The 21,337-nt window shown below is 38.9% G+C and overlaps 1 protein-coding gene across 1 annotated transcript in view; it reads left to right on the top strand.

Annotated features, from left to right (window-relative positions):
* spata20 (spermatogenesis associated 20) overlaps positions 1 to 21,337 on the top strand; it is a 150,072-nt gene that overhangs the window by 107,506 nt on the left and 21,229 nt on the right. The window contains exon 15 of the mRNA XM_037691269.1: positions 5,558 to 5,638. Coding sequence (XP_037547197.1) covers positions 5,558 to 5,638 — 81 coding nt within the window. The remainder of the gene's footprint in view (positions 1 to 5,557; positions 5,639 to 21,337) is intronic.

Here is a 21,337-nt window from a genome sequence, read left to right as displayed (position 1 = left end):
TAGATCGCTGTTATTTTGACGAATTGGCACCGTTGTTTTGAAACGTGATGTATATCACATGATTTCACATCAAACATTTCTCTCGTATATTTGGTCATTCAAAATTGAATTAATGACCAACTTAAACTGTAAAACTGATTTTCAATTTAGTTGCGCTGTTTAACTATATTTTTGTGTTTTTAATTAAATTGCCCGTGACTGAACTTTAAGGGGTGGATATTTTTTTAAGGGTAGAAGCAGAAATGCTTACTTGAAGGGACAGCTCTTATAGTAAGAAGCTTGTAAGTGGCTCTTATGTTAAAAATGAGTGTTTATGTAAATATTTTCAGATTACATATTTTCCGGATTATATGTCGCTCTGAAGTAGAGGATGACGTGGGAGTGGATTTTCACTCCTGTCCTGTCCTGGTCCCACTCCTGGTAACATGACTCCTGCTCCTGTTTTTTTCTCTTCCTTTAATTTTTAGGAAATACATTGAATTTTATTTGATCTTCTACCCATTCCTATTTAAATTACTTTGTGTTCTGCAGTTTTATCTCAAAAGATATGGCAACAGCAACAGTTCATCTGTGGTGAAATAGAGACATTTCTTTCCTTAATCCAAACAAAAACCTTCACTAAAGGGCACAAAACAAATAATACATGGTCTGTAGTCCATATAATTTTTCTACGGAGGATCAGCTGCTGAGTCCCTGTTTCTAGATCTTTGAAGGTCAGTTACAGTAAAAACTAAAAATTATAACCAGTACATGGGTCACACCATGTCTACCTTAGTTGAAACAACTCAAACATAACAAGTTGCATTTTACAAATTTATTGAGCAATTGTTTCCTTTAAACAGTGACATTACTGTCATGTTTTAAATTGTTTAAACAAACAAACAAACAAAGGAAAAATCATGTAGCAAACAAGAGAACCCAACAAATAAAAATGCTTAAAGGCATTATTATACATTGGACGACGTCCTCAAGAAGTTCAGTCTATGTGGTCGAGGTAACGAGCTCGTTTGGGTGAAGCATGATGTCGTGCATCTTCCCAGACTTCAGAGCATCATTTACACACTGGATCATTGCAGGTCTGGTGTTCCACCTCATCTCTCCACAGCTTCAGTGACCGGTCCAGAGCCTCGTGTAACCTAAATGTGAAAGACGACAGTGCACGAGTCAAAATAGGTTTACAGTGTCTACAAATTACAATTTGTTGGCCTTTCTTTTGGAAATTTTTTTTGTAATCAAAAACAAGAGATTTACAATTGAAATTAAGTCAAGAAAAGGTGACATTTGCAATTATAAATCACAGTAGCTCAATTTTTCTTTATTTCACTTATCATATTTAATAATTATTTAATCAGCCTCACCAGGCAGAGATTACAAGATTTTATGTATCTTACCTGCTCTGTTGAAGTGTGTGACAAGGGTCTTCGTGTCCAAAGCTGTTTAACAGCTTGCTTCCAGAGCTAACAGCTTCCTGTGTTAGGTAGAAAAATTAAATTAAATTAAAGACAAACAAAAAGCTTAGTGCTACTTCTTGTGCCATGCTTTCTAAAACAGTTATTGAATCAATGATTTACTTATGTAGGTAAACATATATGTTTTTAAACCTGTTAAAATACACCGGAATGCAGGAAATAGCAGCTACTTTATTCAAAAAGTTATGGGGGAGGACCAACAGACCTCGCACCAAAATGTCCCCCCTACAATAATTCTAATGCTAATACCCACTGTGCTGTTCAAGCCAAGAGCCATTGTCAACACTGGGGGGCTAAGGCCCCTAAAAAGGGCTTCTAGAATCGCCCCTGGTGTGAAAAAATGAACTGAGAAAAATCAACTCTTGGCCTAAAATTTAACACAATACCATACCTGTACACATATCTTAAATCTAAAACTAAAACAATTATTATAATATATATGCAACCAGCCTTTCATATAAAAACTGGGATACTTTCAACCGGAGAATGCTTTCACTAACAAGTTTGTTGTTGTACAGGCTTGGCTTGCGGTCGACAGTAAATATTTACGCAATAAAGTGATGGTTATTCACGTTTTCCTCGATTTCAGTATCCAGCAGGACGTCACATATATAAAAATAGGAATATTTTTACCGGAGAATGCGTGCACTTTAACCAGGAAGGGTTTGTTTTTGTTTTTTTTACATTACAAACAACGACAGATAATGAAGATTTTAACATAAAAACCCACATAACAAAGCAGAGCATCATTTTTAAATTAAAAGGGACAAGGTTGAGAAAAATGCGCTGTTTGAGTTTGTTTATTTACTGACGGTAAACAAAGTCCGACTCCCCGCAGCTCCTCACTGCAGCTGAGATTAAAGTTTAAACCAGCACAGCACCAACACAACTCTCGTGAAGTTCAGGTTATTTGACACTTTCCTGCCCGTTCTGTGAGTTTAATAGACAGACGGTTACTTCTTACCTTGCGTTGCAAACTATTTTCAGTACTCGGTTTCTTTACTGGAGACTTCGCTGCTCGGTGAAAAGCTACGGCTGGAACAGTTGACTTCTGGGCAATGTAGTTCTTTTGACTTGTGTTAAAGTGAAGGCTTATTTAAAGAAAACTACAAAAAAGATGTGCCTGCTATTTTTATTTATTTTTTGTTTTCATTTTTGGTTATTGGTCGGTTCCCGCTCCTGTCTGCTCCCGTTAGCTTTCAGTCCGGTCATGTCTCGGTCACGTGAGTTATAATGAGGTTGACTCCGGTCCCGCCGGAATCCCACCGGAATCACGTGACCTGCGGTACTCCCAAAAAAATGTCATTCTCTACTCTGAAGTATGGGTCGCATCAGTCATTAAATGCCTCACGAAGAGGGATAAAAAACATATATAAGTTGCTTCGGAGTATAAGTCACATTTATTTAGGCATGGTTTTCACGAAGTGACATTTAATCTGAAATAACAATAACACACAGAACATACCAGGGATCCTGATCTGGTTTTATTAACATAACTAGCCAATGAGTCCGACAAGCAAGCTACCGGTAAATTCACCAATCTCATTCCACCTCACTGAATCCATTGAATTCTTCATCCTCAGTGTCACTTCTGAACAACTCCACCAACTCTGGAGGAAGATTGGGGGGGGGGGGGGGGGGTTAGTAGAAGAGGAACACCATATAGTTGTCAAATGTTTAGAGGGCCGTCTTGTGGCTGCATATGAGACTCTCTTGCATTTCTTCCGAACCATAATTATGGACTGTTTTGATCAGTTGGTCCCTCAACTCAATTTACAACATTTCTTCGAAGAGAAGACAGACTTTAGGCGAGCCGATTTGCCCTGTTGGCACGCACGCAGCTGGGTATCTCATCGACTGGAAGACTTGATGATGTGTCTCTGCTGCCATCTGTGGATTTTAAGGACACAAATGTAATTGGATTTTCGATAACTGGTTCCTGCTTTTTTGGATTTGACTGGTTGCTGGTTTTATCTACAATCAAGGAAGTCATCTGCAGCAAATTTGGACCTGATCACGCTGCTTGCCTTTATGATGGCTTGGTTCATGTCTCGAGTACCCGGACTCAAATGCTTTGGGCTGAATGAATCAGATCTTGGGGATTTTACTCAGTCACGTTCCATCGGTGTGGCCATGTACTCTGGACATTTCAGAACCGAGTGGACCAACACAGACGCAAGGTAGATGTCATTAAGTTCTGCCTGTCCCCAAAACAACTGTGTTTATCTGAATTTGGCTCCCTTGGCTGTCCTTGAAGGCCATATTATCTGAATTTGCCTGGAGAAAATGTGATCTGGCGCTCACCACCCCCTCCATGAGGAATTTCCAACTGATAACCATATAAACCAGCTGAATAAACTTTGTGTCATCATTTCAGGACTCTTGGATTCTCATAGACGTTATTCTTGGCTATTCCTCGACATCCCTCGAGAATGTTTATGGATCTCACCGGAGGACATTGACTGATTATTATATCCTATCAGAACTCTTACAATGACCTCGAGAGCATCTATAAACATTGCTGACTGCTCTCGTCTCTTCCGTCTGCAGATTGTCTATGTCACTATGTGCTGTTTGTATGAGGTGTTTTTTAATATTAGAGGTTTTTTTCTCAGACAAGAAAACAAAAAGTCTGATAGGAATTTTTTCGCCTCCAACTCCTACATGTGTCTAGTTAACCGCTGTTTTTGTCTGTCCGAACAGGTCTCACTTGTAAATGAGCCATCGAGGCTCAATGTGATTTATCTGTTTAAATAAAGGTTGAATGAATGAATGAATGAACATTTAACGCATCAGTCAAAAATTGTGTCATATTGGGGAAAAAAGTATATAAGTTGCTTCGAAATATACGCCGCAGGACTGGCCAAAGTGTGACTTATAGTCCAGAAAATACGGTAGGTTTAATTTGTTCAAGGCAATCAAATTTGTTCATAACTTTAATATTAGTAAGCCTGAGAGTTCGCGGATCCAAGCAAACAGTTCCCAGGACACACCCTGTCAAAATAAAGATTTCCCAGATCCTGTTCCTGCAGGATCTAGCTCAAATTAAGCCCTGGTTGAAATGCACCACATCTACAGATTCAAAACTGCCTTCTGCACTTGCAGTGATTTTTCTTAGTCTACATGGCATGATTTAATTTTTTCCTGAAAAAGTAACACTCAGATTTGTGTATTAGAACATTGATATTGACTCCTGTTCACAGCTGAATCCAAACCTCAATCTTCAACAAATAATCCTAATCCTTGAACTCAATTTATACTTCAGCCCTAAATTTAACCCTTAGCCCAGAAAGAGACAATTCACAGTACTGGGACCAGGCTTTGCTCCCCATAAGACTTTAAGTTACGAAATTATCCCAGAAAATCTCTTAAAATGTAACAGAACCCAAGTAAACACGCATATAAAAGACACTTGTGGAACTGGTCCTTGAGGTGAAATGTACAAGCTAACTGTGCATGTGATTTTAAAGTCTTCGTATTCACGTTCCCTCCTCGGTCAGCTTTAGTACAATAAGTACCAGTGCAACAACACTCTACTTACTGTAGATGCTTATTTATTCCCTGGACGCAGAGTAAAAAAATCATTTTCCCAGTTTTTCTCTGTCCCTGTACATTTAATGGGTTACGTGGGCATTTCAGCCTCTGTTATATAATCAGTGCTGAAATATTAACACGTTTAATTTAGCCTGAAACCACTGAATCCAGCATTCCAGCAAAACAAAGTTTTTTAATTACCAGAAGTTTGCAAACTGAAGAATGTGTCGTACAGTCAAAAAAGCAGTGAAAGGAATAGCTGGGTGCTGTCAGAGAGTTGTTGACAGTCTGTATGTTATGTCTGACCTGCAGAGGACGACTGGGGTCAGTCGGGCACGGGTAACAAGCAAAGACTGAGTCAACCTCACAGGAAACACCTGCCCCTCTGGTCGCTGGTACACTGCACTGACTTGTATGACTTTCCGTCTCTCCTTTTATTTTGTGTCACCTTTCACCCTTTTATTTCACTCTATTCATATACTTTCTTCTTGCTAGTTTTCTTTCTTTATTTCCTTGTACTCCAACTTTTATTCCTCTCCTCTTTGTACCTTTAGGTTGTGATCTGTGGCCAGAGGGATGCTTCAGACACCGCGGCTCTTCTAGCAGCTGTCAACTCCCTCTTCCTTCCATTTAAGGTATTTAACATCCACTCAGCAGCAGCGTGAAAATACTGTTTTTTTGTTTTTATTTAATTGTGCGAAGGCTGCTTCAGAATCCACAGTTGTGCTTTTCTTTTTTTAACAATTATTTTTACAATCTTATTACAGCAAATTTTGTGCTATTTTTTGCCATTATTATTTAAAACATTTAGCTCTTTCTGTAGATGGGTACTTTAGCTTTTAGTTTCAGTAACTTGTGTACTTTACGGAAGATTTAATTTTAATTAAAGATATTTTCCTCATATAAATACATTGAAATCTTTTCAATTCCCTCAAAAACACTATTCTCTATAAAATTTGCTTCAGCACACTCACTGCATTTTGTCTTCTACTTTTAGCTTGTTAATACTTTTAGCTTGGGTGTGTTTCGTTAACTAACCTTTTGTTACTTTTATCTTTTAGCCAGTATTTTCCTACATTAGGCTTTTAGTAAGTATTTTCTGTTTTCAGCTTTAATTTAGCGTTTTGTTCCTTTTAGCGTTTAGCCTGTGTTCTGCGTTTTTAGATTGAACAACTGTTTCAGCTTCTGACATGATTTAACAGTGCAATTCTTCCAAAATATAATTGCTTTAGCTACCTTTAAAGCGATGTCTGATTTGTTATATTCTGTGCAAGCTGCATGATGGGATGGATAAACATGCAGCTGACATTGACCCACATTAGTGCCGGGGTGGGGGTGTCAAAATGTGGCTCTTTAAAGGTCAAACCAAGGTTCCTCTCCTCAGTGTAATAACTTTCAACATCTTCTCAGGCATTAGTCGACCTGAAAGCCCTTTCCTTTCCTAAATACCTTTGGGTGTAACTCATAACTGCAGTGGCAGGGATTCCTTCCAGAGTGTGAGTTTTCCTCTTAGACCCGACACATATTATTTATTTAGTTAGGCAGGAGTCACTCTGCAGCGAAACCTAAACTCCATGTGGAATTGAAACATTTCTCTTGTTGATGGCCTCATTTCTTGGTGCTTTCTGCCCGAAACCATCAAAAAGAAAAGTTTTCTTTGCAGTTTATTCCAAAGTTCTGTATCAAATTCCATTAAAAAAAAAGTTAGTTTGACACATAAATCATATATGGGGCATAATTGTTCTGGCAGTCTGTGATGGTGCCAAACATGCCGGTGGTGAGTTTAGGATATCCATCCAGAGTCCAACCTGCTCTCATAAAAGTTTCACACATGACTAAATAGATTTCACTTCACCAGCCGGTACCCAAAGCTAGAGTGCAAAATTAAAGCAACACTTGTCTAGTAACATTCTCCATCTCACTTCATGCTTTTTTCTTCCACACACCCTCTCAGCAGAGGCCCTCTGAAATATAAATGAGCTGTGCAGTATCAGGCGGTGGCAGCAGTAACATCAGACCATTCCAGATCCCTGCAGAGAGACAAGAGACCAGACTGAGCTTGATTGAGCCACTATCAAGATGCTTCTATTATTAAGAGGGACATACGTCATGCTCTATCTCACTCAGCCAGGACTAGTCATAATCTCAACCCTGTTACAGTACAGTTAATCACATTGAATTCTTTGATAAAGCATCTAAATTCCAGTCCCACACATCATTTCAACATTTACCACCCATATCTAGAGGTCAGAGGATCAGGGTTCAGCTGGCCAGTCTTTAGAATGAAGACATCCAACCTATGAAGTTATTTGGTTTATTTGTTTTTGGCTTAAAAAACATAAATGATTGCTCGTGTTTTAGCCATTGGACCTATCAGTTTTACCTGCGCCACAGTATTTGTAGTGCTAGTCTTGCAGCTCCAAGCATTTCTTTTCTTTTTGAAAGGAGCTTTTTCTGTCTAACCACTAGAAGCATAATGCACATACAGTATATTTGTAGTGAGCAGTCAAATGTCCTCAACCAGATGAAGATCACATTAATCACCAGGAATCACCTCTCTCATCTGGAAATGGACCCTCTTTTCGTTTTATTGCTTTTTGCTAACAGTCACGTTGAAGGAGAAGTAGATAAAGACAGCATCTAATGCACCCCATGCCAAGGCCACCCAAGAACGATTATTTTAGCTGCAACAAAAGAGCTCAAAGAACTGTTTGTTTGTTTGTTTCAAACCAGCAGTGACACAGTGTCACATTCTTATGATAAAGGGTGAGAATAGTGAAGTGAAATATGAATGTATGGAGGTCAAAAGGGCCATAATTTGTTCAGTTTGAAAGATCCCATTAATGCATGCAGTTAAATACTGTGCATCGTCGGGCTTTTAATAAACACTACATTTGGAAGAACAGCCCACAATATCTCGCTTAGCTGAGAAGCTAGGTCTTTAACATTGTATGTATTTATTAGATTTCATTTACTGGTAGTTATGTTTTCCATTTTCATTTGAATTACAGTAAGTTACAAACTCGCCGATTTTGTTTTGTTTGTTTTTCCATCCTGTTTACTTAAAATAATTACCTGAAGTTCAGATTTGAAACTTATTAAACCTATTCTTTGTTTTCTTTGACACAGTGTGTAGAATGCTATTTGCCATTGAAATTACACAAATAGTACAATATGGCTTGCATTTTTACTTTCACAGTGACGTTGCTGATTGATAAATCCTACTTTGCTGTAAATGATCTACAACCTTAGAGTCTCCTTACTTGCAAACATTATATAACTTGTAGCTTGCACTGCTCTTCCACTTGGGCAGTTCCACTTCATTTCAGACTCAGAATCATCTACGAAAGGCCTGGAAGTTTGAGTATTTTCTATCTTAGCTGTTCCTAGGACTATGCTTTTCTAGTCAGAGACCAATGAGGTTTCTCCTGGGATCTGTTGACTATCAATATAATTTCAAACGTTTACAGATGCCTCATTGACAAATTGTTTGAGAATGGCCTTAACAATATTACAAGAGACCAACTTCTTCAACTAGAAGTCTTTTTGCAGTTGATTCCAGTCTGGGGAAGCAGCAAACTGAGAGTAATCTCCCAAGGATTTCTTAACAATATAGGACAGAAGTTAAGAGGGAAGTAAACCCAAGATTGCTTTGTAATTAAGATTATGCCAGTGATAAAATCTGTGGGTGGATAAGGCAGTCCATCCAACACAGGTATACAGAACACAGTGGTGGATAAGGACTCCAAGACAAGGGATAAAACGTAATGCCCCATGCCCCAGCCTTCCGGATCGAAGGTGAAACGTTTCAGCACAAAAAAAGAAACTGTCCAGATGACCTGACTGAAAAATGTTGGATTGTATACCTGGATTATTGAGCATGGACTTTGTTGTAATGCCCCATGATTTACAGAGTCCTACATGTGCAACCAGTGAGAGGATAAATGCATATAAATCATGTCCCCATAGTCTGAAGATAGACAAATCTAAAATAAAAACCCAACATTAACATTGATGAGGCCTCATCAATAATAAATCTCAAGTATTTATACTGTGATATGCAGAGAGCCTTGAAAAGTTATAATGGGCAGCAACATGTGTAGTTTAAACTTTGGTTTAGTCTTAGAAAACAGCATTATTTTTTATTTATGAGCATTTAATACAAGTTTCAGGTCACTTAGATTGGACTAAACCACACTGAAAGTTATTGTAGCTGTTCAAATGCACTTTGTACTGTGTTGCCTGTCACGATAACAAATTTTGATGGACGATTTTCTCAGTAATTATTGCAATAAACAATAATATTGTTTCAAATTTGACAATAATTGTTAATCATTGTCAAATTTAAGAAAAAACGTTGGTTAATTTTTGGGTGTAGTACCTTTTTTGACCACTGGATGGCAGTATAAGACTGTTTGAACCAAAGGATAAAGGATGGATAGTGAGGGAGCGAGCAGCGTTTCTCTTTAAGAAAAATGAGAGGGAGGCCCCTTGACATGACATGGGCTTTCTCTCATTCCTGTTTTTCGGTTCTCAAAATGGCGGACGCTTGGTTTGGTTTGAGCTCTTTAGCATAGCATTTGTCACACAAAGTTTTTAATTAAAAAAAATCAGTAAATAAGTTCTCAGCTTCTTTTTGCAGAGAAAAACAACTTTTTACATTAAGGCACAGGTTTCAACTGTTAATTTTTGGATCTTTGACAAGACAGAGATTTTTTCCTAAGGTCGGCATGTTAGCTTAGCTCGTAGCTTAGCTTCTCAGCTTAGCTGCTTTTAACCATCCAAAAAATGCAATTTTGGATGGTTAAAACAGATTTTAAATAGAAAAGAGAAAGGGATGGGTCAGTGAAGAGCACCGAGTTGAGCCTCATCATCCAGTGTCTTCAGTAGAAAGAGAGAGACACAAAGAAACAATAAAGCTGATAAATGAAAATGAAGTTGATAATTTTCATTTATCATGCGATTAATTGATTTATTGTTTATCGCGACAGGCCTATTGCCAGCACAGTATAAGACATTGTCATCAGCACAAAATGACAATTAGTACATTTATATATTATCTGTTTATACAGATATTATAAGAGACTGACTAACGAACCATTTAACAAGCAGATTTTTTTAAAGTTATCTGCCTCAATAAACCCAGATTGAAAAGATGAAGGACGTATAATATGTAAATTTTAACATGAGATAATTCAATTCTTTATGTAAACTCTTTATGTAATAATATCACAATGAGTACATAAAAACCTTCAAGGAGTGACGCAAACAAAGAAGGGAGAGTGTGTTTGTCCAGATCTCATGAGACAACAACCAGTCATTAGTGGCAGTAGCAGCAGCTATCTTGGCCTGGCTGAGATATGTTGATCCGGTCCAACACAGACACTCATGCCTGGAAGGGGTGAGATACCACCGTATCACAGGATTAGCACAGCTTCCTGCAGCAGATGTGAATCCCACACTTTTTGATACAGAACCTCTGCAAGCATATATTCGGACAGCAGCTGATGCTACTCATGGGTATACTCTGCTACATTTGTACTCATGCATATGCAAATACCGAGGTGTCACGTGTGCATGCTCCGTAGACGCATTATGACAGTAATGATATAAGAAAGTACAGAGGGAGGCAAAGGAGTTTACTGCTTGCTCGTACACCCTGCAGTATTCATGACTGAATAAATGGCATTGCATTAATAATTGATCAGCTAAATTTAATTTCACTTACTTACTGTTGCCATATCATTTGGCTTTCATGTTTTTTTCTGCTGACAAGACATTTGCCTTAATTACCTGCAACAAGCCTTCATATGAAACAAACTACACTTTTAAGAGCGTGTTAAAATGTACCCTGTGGCTGACTAACAATTAAATGGATTGTTAAGAAAAATCAATTAAAACATCCTAATTGTTTGCACTTTAGCTACACAGCTGAAGGTGCATGTTTCAGGCAAAAGGGCCACAGCTACTAGGTCTGTGTAAATAATCAAGTGCTACACCAAACTCCCCCTTAGCTGAATAATTTGATAGTGAATGTTTGTAGTTTTTGAGATGTGTTTTCTGGACTGGAACAGAACAGAGTGTGTGAGGAAACCTGAATGTTTTAAGTGGGAAGGAGTTACACTCTGGAGAAGATGGTAGCAGAGTGTCGGATCCTGGTGAGTGAAGGGAACTATTTTATTCACAGGTGCAGTGGTGGAGCCAGAGGGTGGCCAATGGTGGCCTTGACCACCATGGATTGTAAGGATGGTACCATTTGCTGTTTCTGTTTGTGTCTGTGTTTCCCTAGTGTTTCCTCGTCAGTTTAATTGTTGCCACCTTTGTCTCGTCACACCTGTTGTAATCACGTCTTGTCTTGTCCTTGTATATAAGCCTCCTGTTCTGTGTTGTTCCTTTGTCGGGTCGTATTCGTTGGGTCTCTGCGTTCTCCTGTGTTCTCCTGCGTCTCCCCTGAGTTCTCCTGAGTCCTCCCTGAGTTTCCCTCTGAGCCTTCTGTCACCACGTAAGTTTTGCTGCCTCGTCAGCGTGTTATTTTGTAAATACACTCCTCCATTAAATACTTATTTTTGTAATCTGCCGAGTTGAGTCCTGTCTGCACTACTGGGTTCGTTCCTGTCTAACAAATCCTGACATGGATTAATCTTCTGCCACCCCGATCATTTGAGGCAATAAAAAAAGAAACTAGAAAGCACAGTTTCCTCAAATGACAGGGGTGGCTGGTTTACATATAAAAATAATGGTGGCCATCATGCGCCGCTCAAGGTTGCTTGATCCGCTCAAGGTTGCAAGGCATGTTGGAGCAGCTCTGTTACTTTCATTCTGAGATCTGAGATTTTTTTTGGATGATTGTTTCCTCTGGTATCGGATGCTGTGCAGCTGGAAGGATTTTTACAGATTTTTATTTTTATTTTGGACATTTGTTATGATGCGTAACCATGGCAACAATGCAGTTTTCTACAACCAACAGCAGCTGATTAACATCTCAAAAGCTAAAATAATATCTCAACTACAGCCCAAAATCTCAAATGAGTTGAAAAGGATGTTCTGTGGATGCATTCCCATCTACCTGCCAGCTGTGCTCGAGTGCCTGACCACTGAGATCCTGGAACTAGCAAGAAACATGGCTCATGACAGCGGAAGGACAGGATCGTCCCTCAACACCTACAGTTGGCTGTCCACAGCGATGAGGAGCTCGGCAGACTGCTGGGAGGAGTGGCCATAGCTCTGGGAGGAGTTCTGCCCGGCATTCGGGCGGTCCTACAGCCCGGGGGAACCGAGAGGCCAGCCGAGTCTGGGTGGACGGATCGAACGGCATCTGCAACCAATTTCTTAGGATCCACTGTGGGATGGACCTTTACAAGAGTTCCTTGCTGCTTGCAGCCATCGGTATCTATAACATCTCTTAATGAAGCGAGGAGAACGAGTTACAACAACAAATAATTTCCCTTTGGGGTTAATAAGTATTTTTGAATTGAATTGAATTTAATTGAATTTTGCCATTGCAACCCAGTTATCAATAAGAATCTTTGAGATGCCTAAATGCAGCCACCCACCAAAATGCAAGTTTGCTTGTTTCTTATTGTTCAACTTATCCAGTTCACAAGATTTACATATGTATGGCAGAGGCCATTTTGGATTTTGACCTGGCAACCCAAATTTTGAAAGGAAACTTTTTCATAGGTGCAACCACCCGCCAAAATGGAAGTTGGTACTTAATTTATTTTTCAAATTATCACACTCACAACGTGCATGGACAGACAGTCATATGGACAGATTTTCCAATTTTCCTTTTTCGCTTCACGGCAGGGGACAAAAAGGCATTTACAATATCTTCCATTTCAGTAACAATCTGAACAACCTGCACATACAGAGATTGGGATATTTGATTTTGTTTCTCTGTTGTAAAACAATATAGCAGCATGAGGTTTTATAAATGTAAAGGTTTCTGGAGAAAAGCTGCTTGTATGTTTTCAGAATAGCATCTTAATTACTTTACTAGAGGAAATAAAAGAGAATATTCTCTTAGTACAAACTGAAAGTCTGTAAACTTGTTCCAGAAGATCAGTAGGGTCTTTGTGCTGGCTGACGATGGGACACAGCCACAGTTGAAGCTTATACTAAAGCAGATGTTCATCAAGATAAAAGACTATGCTCCTCGTAACATTAGGTAGCTGTGAGAAAAGAACGTCTAATTTAAATCCAATTTCTCCTCGTCTGTTTTCCCAGTTTTAAGCTGCCACAAACTAATTGTGTTGAATGAGTTGCCCAGAAACAAACTTGTGCTCCTCTACAAACACGCACTTTACTTCATTTGATTAATTTGCGATTTAATTCATCACAAGCACTCTGTTTTTACACATTTTTGAACATTGGAATCAGTTTCAGCCTGCTGCCAAGCCAAAACATTGCTCTTGATTGTAATTGCTGCAATAAGCTGTGGTTAATTTTTCTATTACGCACAAATATATTATGATTGGAAATGGATCGAGGTTTGTTGATTGTGTGTGTGTGTGGGGGGGGGGGGGGTGCTGAAATGATGAGCGCTAGAATACAAATTGAGATGGATGTAGTTTGACGTTTGAGAAAGAGTTTTTCCAGCAACTAACCTCATTGACAGACTCCCCCCATTGCATTTTCTTCATGTGTTTGTGTTTTTGCTTTCATAATTTATTCAGGAACTGCAGTCAGAATGCGGCAGCCACCTATTATTATCCACCTGAATAGGGTCTTAACAACTTTAATGCAGCCCAAACTGGAATATGTACTTGCACAAATGTTATATCAAAACAACCGTCTCACCACCTTGATGTGTGCTATTACGTTTATTGGCATTACGAGTTACCATGGCGACATAAAGACGCCATTTTTCTGATTGAAAAACACTGCTAGAACTCTTAGCAGCTTCTACTGCCACAGTGAGGTCACATGATATATTGAGCTGAAGTTTTGTACGGTCATAGCTGAGAGTGAGTTGTTATACATTCCTGATGCAAATAAAAAATCCAAGATGGCCGCCTTAGCTAAAAGGGAAAAAATATATAATAACTCAGCTATTTTAAAAGATATTGAGCTGAAATTTGGTGTAGTGATACCTGACAGTGATGCACAACACATTCTGAATTCAAATCTAAAAATTCAAGATGGCCACCAAAGCTAATTTGAAATGACTACAACTTAGCCATTTTTAGAGCTATTTACTTAAATTTTCAGCCTATAAGTTATGTTTTTTTGCATAATTTACATGCCCTGCAACTTATAGGCTGACGCAACATATTTATGGATTTTTTTTCCATATTTATAAACCAATTTTTGGCTGAGATATGATCGTTTTCATTCATTCTGACAGCAAAAAATATTGAGCAGTACCACTTTCTTGATGGAAGCAGAGTAATAGTAGCAGTATGGCATGCCGTTGTATCATGTAATAGGTAAAAGTGGCTATAATGACAAATTCAAAAAAGTTCAAGACAAAAACAACTGGACTTTATTTATTCTACTTTACTATATACTTTATTATTTTTTTCTTGAACTTTTTTTTAATTTACGATGTCGTGGATGACTGAGAATCTTCACCAGCTACTAATAACACAATCGGCTTGCCACATTCCCCCACCTTCGTTCTGCTCGCTGCTTGGAGCAACCTCAGCTTCATTTTGCTGCACCGCCCCGGTGAAATGCAGCTAATTTGACCACTGAAGTGCATTTATTAAGTAAAAGTTCAACTGAGACACACCTTTGCTATAATTTCGAGCAAACAAATAATTGTTTTAGGTGTTTTTATTGTTAAATTTCGAAGAAACGAACAGTGTTCCTCCTTTTTTCCTCTCTGTCTGTGCGCTCCTGGAATACCGAGGTAGTAAATATTTTTGAAATTCATCTGATTTGACCGTTAAAGTCCTTTTATTAAGCAAACGTTTGACTGAGACACTTTCTTACTTTACTATAGAGTCGAGCAAACAAATAATTGTTTTTAGGTGCTTATCTTGTTAAATTTTGAAGAAATGAACAGCGGCTCGTCCCTCTGCACATGTGCGCTTACCCGAATCAGGTTTTGAAATACAGTTTATTTGACCGTCAGAGTGCATTTATTAAGCAAAAGTTAGACTGAGACACCTTTACTAGAATTTCGAGCAAACAAATAATTGTTTTTAAGTATTAATCTTGTTAAATTATTGTTAAAGTCCTTCCGTGCATGCACCCGCAGCCACCATTTGGCAGTCCACATTTCCGGGTTCAGCGGTGACGTGTAACAAACGCGACACGTCAGCGGTGATGCATAATAGATGCGACGTATACGGCGGAGCGACATATTTATGGATTTTTCCACTTGTTTAGACATATTTGGACTGGTGCGACAAGTATGGCAGAAAATACGGTAGATTAAATTTGGTTCACTGGTAGCTGAGAATATTCCCTAATAGACTTAGGTTGCAAATCAAAAATCCAAGATGGCCGCCTAAGCTAAAAAAAAGAAAAAAAACTATAAATCAGCCATTCCTAGAGATATTAAGCAGAAATTTGTTGTGGTGGCTGAGAGCAATGCTCAAGAAATACTGAGTTTTAAAAATAATTCAAGATGGCCACCAAAACTAAGTTTAAATGGATTTAACTCATCTATTTTTACACAAATAGAGCTGAAATTTGGTGTGGTAGTAGCTGAGTGTTCCCTATCACCTACTGAATACAAATCAAAAATCCAAGATGGCCACCATAGCTTAAGCTTAAGTACTTTGATAACAGGTTCTGTTTTAAATGTGCTCTATAAATAACATTTACTTGACTTAAAAGGATAAACGTCTATAACTCACTGATTGTTTTTGCCATGTGGAGCTGAATTTGGTACGGTGGCAGCTGAGAGTGAACTCCAACACATAGGACTGTCAAATCAAATGTTTCACTTGGCAGAAGCATTGCAGTTCCAGTCAAAGTTTCTCAAGAACTTTCTAGTTTTTCTGTACTCTTGTTCCTACTAAACTTTCAACTAAACCTGAACATTGTGAACATCTGTAATTTAATTCTTACTGGGAGAATCAAATAACCGTAATCGCCTCTGGAAGTTGTAATGCCTGAACACGGTTCACCCAGACCTGGTGGAATACCTCCTTTCTCTGTATTTGTGTAGTGTACCTTGTTTTAATTTGTCCAAGAATATCCCAGGTACAGATTGCCAGATGGTGTGTTCATAGTAGCTTGTCAAAGATTGTGACTTCTTCATATATTACCTTTTTTTCTCCTCATAAAGGATGTACATAAATCTAGTTTCCACACATTCTGACTGACAGACAGGGCAGATGGCAGCTGCGTTGCATCATATGTTTTACTTCTTAAAAGGGATTAAAGTTAACATAAGTAGTATCTGTATTACAAAAGTTGTATGCTGGTCCATTAGAGAAAATAAAAACATGGTTAGAAATCACAAAAAAGGTTAAATCATGTCATCTGGACAAATTCTTTTTCAGGGAAACTTTCATCTTTCATCCGAAAGACTTCATCAGACTGAGACCTGCCACCAAGAACTGTTTTATAAATAGCACCTCCTTGATGTGTTTCAAACCAGTCTGCTGTGGAATTCCCAGAAACTGGTTGGAAGACATCCAGACAAAACGTTTCTCCCAAAAAGAAACTGTCCAGATGACATGATTTAACTTTTTTGTGATTTGTTTTCTTGGATGATTGAGCTTTCAGCGATGATTGCTGGATATGGGCACTGGCGACCTCCATGACCCAAAAAGGAAGAAGCGGGTAAAAGATAATAGATGAATGGATTAAGTTTTCAAAGTTCAAGGTAACTTTATTGTCATTCTCATCTCATGTGGTACATGTAGTGGAACGAAATTGTGTACTCAAGGCCCCAGTTACACCCAAAAATAACAATAATATAAACTATAAAAATAAACAGTATGCAAGGAAATAAGATATACAGTAGTCCCTCATTTATTGCGGGGTTTAGGGGCCAAGCCCCTCGTGATAAGTGAAAAACTGTGAAGTTCAAGTTCAAGTAAACTTTATTGTCATTACCATCTCATGTACCACATGAGATGGAACAAAATTATATAAACAAGTAGTAGTAGTAGTAAGTACTAATTTATTTGCATAATTTTAGTATTTATATAAAGTATATATTAAGGCTTTAGAAACCCTTCCCACACTCTTGCAATGTTCTAAACTCTTAAACCTACGTCACTTCACCACTTGCTCTTGCTGATGTCGGACGCTTTTCCCTTCCCCTCCCTCTCTGCTTTGCTCTGCTGCTCTGTCTGTCTGTGAAACTGCCTCTGAGCCTCTCTTGCATATCCTCCGAACCATAATTATGGACTTGTTTTGATCAGTTGGTCCCTCACCACAATTGATAACATTTCTTTGAAGAGAAGACAGGCTTTAGGCGAGCCGATTTGCCCTGTTGGCACGCACACAGCTGAATGTCTCATCGATTTGAAGTCTTGATGATGTGTCTATCTCTGCTGCCATTTGTAGATTTTAAGGACACATTTAATTGGATTTACAATAACTGGTTCCTGCTTTTTGGATTTGGCTGGTTGCTGGTTTTATCTACAATCAAGGAAGTCGTCGGCAGCAAATTTGGACCCAATCACGCTGCTTGCCTTTATGATGGCTTGGTTCGTGCCTCGAGTACCCAGACTCAAATGCCTTGGGCAGAATGGATCAGATCTTGGGGATTTTACTCAGGCACATTCTTTTGTTGTGGCCACGTAATTTGGACATTTCGGAACCGAGTGGACCAACACAGAATCAAAGTAGATGTCATTAAGTTTCTGCCTGTCCCCAAAACAACTTTGTGTTTATCTGAATTTGGCTCCCTCAGCTGGCCTTGAAGGCCACCTTATCTGAATTTGCCTGGAGAACATGTAATCTGACGCTCTGCCCCGCCCTCCCCCTACCATTGAGGAATTTCTAACTGATAACCAGAGGAAACCAGCTGAATAAACACTGTGTCATCATTTCAGGACTCTTGGATTCCCCGACATCACTCGAGAATGTTTACGGATCTCACCAGAGGGAACTGGTTGATTATTCCATCCTTATCAGAACTCTTACAGTGCCCTCGAGTTCATCCTTGAACATTGCTCACCACTCTCGTCGTCTCTCCCCACCTCCGCGGAATGTCTACATCAATATGTGCTTTATCTGCAAGGTGTTTTTTAATATTAGAGCTTTTCTTCTCAAACAAGAAGGTCTCTCTTGTAAATGAATCCTCAAGGCTCAATGGGATTAACCTATCTAAATAAAGGTTGAATGAAAAAATAAAGAAAAAGTTTAATAGGAATTTTTTTTTTTTGCCTCCAATTCCTGTGTTCCAGTTTCACTACTTTTTGTCTATCTAAGCATATCCCACTTGTAAATGAGTCTTAAAGGCTTAATGTGATTTATCTGTCTAAATAAAGGTTGAATGAATTAATGAATTTTAACAACATACTTATATGTAGCTACTAATTTTATTTACCAGGCTCTGTAGAACAGCAGCGGCTCTCGTTCCAGTCCGACTCTGTTCCATTCTGACTCGGTTTGTTTCTGCAGACTACCCTGCAGTGATGAAGCCCACAAATCAGTCCTCTAAACTCTTAAACCTACTGATTTTAACAACATACTTATTGCCAGGCTCTGCAGAACAACAGCAGCTCAGTTCCATCCAACCCAATAGGTGAAAAAAGTCCCGGTGCAGCATGGCTGAAGTCCACCGCCCCATCCAGACTGATGTGTTCATGCTGCTGCTTCAGGAGCAAAGCTGCCCAGGATTTAGTCCACCATCTCTGGCCTGGTCTGGATCAGCACCGTGTGACCAGAACCAGACCGAAACCCGCCGCGGTCTGTTTCCTGCAGTCCCCAGGATCTGGTCACACTGAGTCCAGATCAACTGCAGCCCAGCTACTCAGCAGTGAAGATACAACTTGAAGGATGAGTTCATGTTCAGAATTATTTGTGACTTTCGTCCTGCCAGTTCTGTGAGCTTATCCTTACAGAACTTCTGACTTTGCTGCAAAATTTTCTCTCCCATTTGCAAAAAGCAGTAGTTGGAATCAGTGTTGACTTCTGGGAAGTGACCTGATGGCTTCTGGGTAACATAGTTCTTTAGACTGGCAAAACAGTGAAGGCTTAATGAAAGAAAACTACAAAATGGTGGCACTTTTTTTGTTGTTGTTGAAAATGTTATGTACCATACTGTATGTCTACAAACCAGAGCGAGTCTGCAAAAGTTGAACTGAGAAGTAGCGAGGGACTACCATACACTAAACAATAATAATATAATACGGTGTATTAAACAGCAGCCTGAACATGAGTCTGTTGTTAGCAGATGGGTATGAATATAGCCATTTATGTGTAAGAAATCAGCAGTTTGAATAATCAGCAGCACAGATAAAGTGACATATCACCAATTAAAGTGGCATTACAGTGGCAGTGGCATTCTGAACCCTTTTGGCCAGGTGTCCTCAGGCTGTTTCTGTGAGTAGCAAGTTGGCCATCTGGCCTAAAACATTTGATTGTTGTACATGATGATTGATAGTTTTGGACGGATGGTCCTCCTTTTTGCATGTGTAAAGCTAGTTTCTGGGAATTCCACAGCAGACTGGTTTGAAAAACATCAAGGAGGTGCTATTTATAAGACAGACCTGGGTTGGCAGGCCTCAGACTGATGGTCTTTCAGATGAAAGATTAAGTTTCTCCCAAAAAGAATCTGTCCAGATAACATGATTTAACCCTTTTTTGTGATTTGTTTGCCTGGATGATTGAGCTTTCAAATCAAGTTATAAGATTATTCCTTCAGTTTTTCTGTTTTTTTTCCATATCGACTCTTGTAGAACACAAGCAGAAATCCTGCAGAATCAAAAGAAAAGCTTTTAATTTTCATGGTTCTTAGTTTGTTCTGATGGTGAAAGTTGCAATAAAGCATCTTGGCAGTGCCTGACTGTGGTTTATGTGAATTATTTTGACACGAGTTTTGTCATGTGTGGCCTTTATGTGTTAAATAATGTTTTACAAGAACAGCAGCTCCCACAGGAATTCCCATTACTGTTCGTCTAAATGCCATCGTGAGTGCTGGTTATTAATCATCCTCCGCTTCTGTTCTCCAATTCCTTTCTACGTCAAAATGACACTTAAGGAACGAGACAATCATAATACAGTCATTAATGTCCTCACTGCATAAGCATTAAAATATTGTTTTTACTCAAATAAATCACATGTGCAGTTGGATGATGCAAAGGGTTTTAATTATACAGGGACAGGGGAGGTTGACTGTTAACTCACAAAAACAGACTCAGTCAGTTCAAACATGATATTGTTAGTATTTTTTAAGCTATTTGACTGTTTTAACATCATGTCTATCGAACTGATAATATTTTAATAAACTGGAAAAACATAAATCATCTTTTTTAAGATCTATGGAGGCATTAAAATGCAGAAAACATGTTTTTTGATTAATAAATAATTATTGCTACTTGTGTAATTTGATAATAGTTATTCAAGTTTTTGTTTTCTTGTAGTGGTATGTATGATAAAACACTGTACAAACCGTCCTCAAATGGATTCTGATCTTCAGTGGAGAATTGTTCAGAAAGAAAACAACAATTTAGCTTTGATGATCCATCCATCCATCCATCCATCCATCCATTATCTTTACCCGTTTATTCCATTTTGGGTCACGGGGGTCGCTGGTGCCCATGTCCAGCAATCACTGTGCGAGGGGCGGGGTACACCCTGGACGGGTCTCCAGTCCATCACAGGGTCACATAGAGACAAACGAGACAAACAACCATTCACACTTTCACTCACACCTAGGGACAATTTAGAGTTACCAATCAGCCTAACATGCATGTTTTTGGTCTGTGGGAGGAAACCAGAGCACCCGGAGAAAACCCACGCATGCACAGAGAGAACATGCAAACTCCACCCAGGAGGCCCCTGGACCGGGGTTTGAACCAAGGACCTACTGGCTGAGAGGCAGCAGCTCTACCAGTTGCGCCACCGTGCTGCCTAGCTTTGATGATCTTAATGTTAATTAGCCAAACTGTTGTTTAAAGCAAAGTTTAAAAAGGCTAACATACATTGCCAAATCATATTTTTAAACTCTAAAAGAAAAAGTGAAAAGTGCATTATATAAAATATTTTCTCTTTGTTTGCCTTGCAACTAATTTTAACCTGTTTAGACAGGAAATCTGGACCAGATGTTCTGCTAACAGACAGCGTAGGGAGGTTCATGTAATGGCAGCATTATGACTTTGTATGCCTCATATTAGGGGTGTCTGAAATCCAAATGTTAAATTCATCCATATTTATATAAAAAATAAAGTTTTTAATGTATGACTAAGGACAAATTC

The sequence above is a fragment of the Nematolebias whitei genome, chromosome 17 (assembly GCF_014905685.2).
Source record: "Nematolebias whitei isolate Nwh7 chromosome 17, NemWhi1, whole genome shotgun sequence".
Lineage (NCBI taxonomy): Eukaryota > Metazoa > Chordata > Actinopteri > Cyprinodontiformes > Rivulidae > Nematolebias > Nematolebias whitei.
The sequence above is the reverse complement of the archived record's forward strand: the minus strand, read 5'-3'. Positions and strand labels throughout refer to the sequence as shown.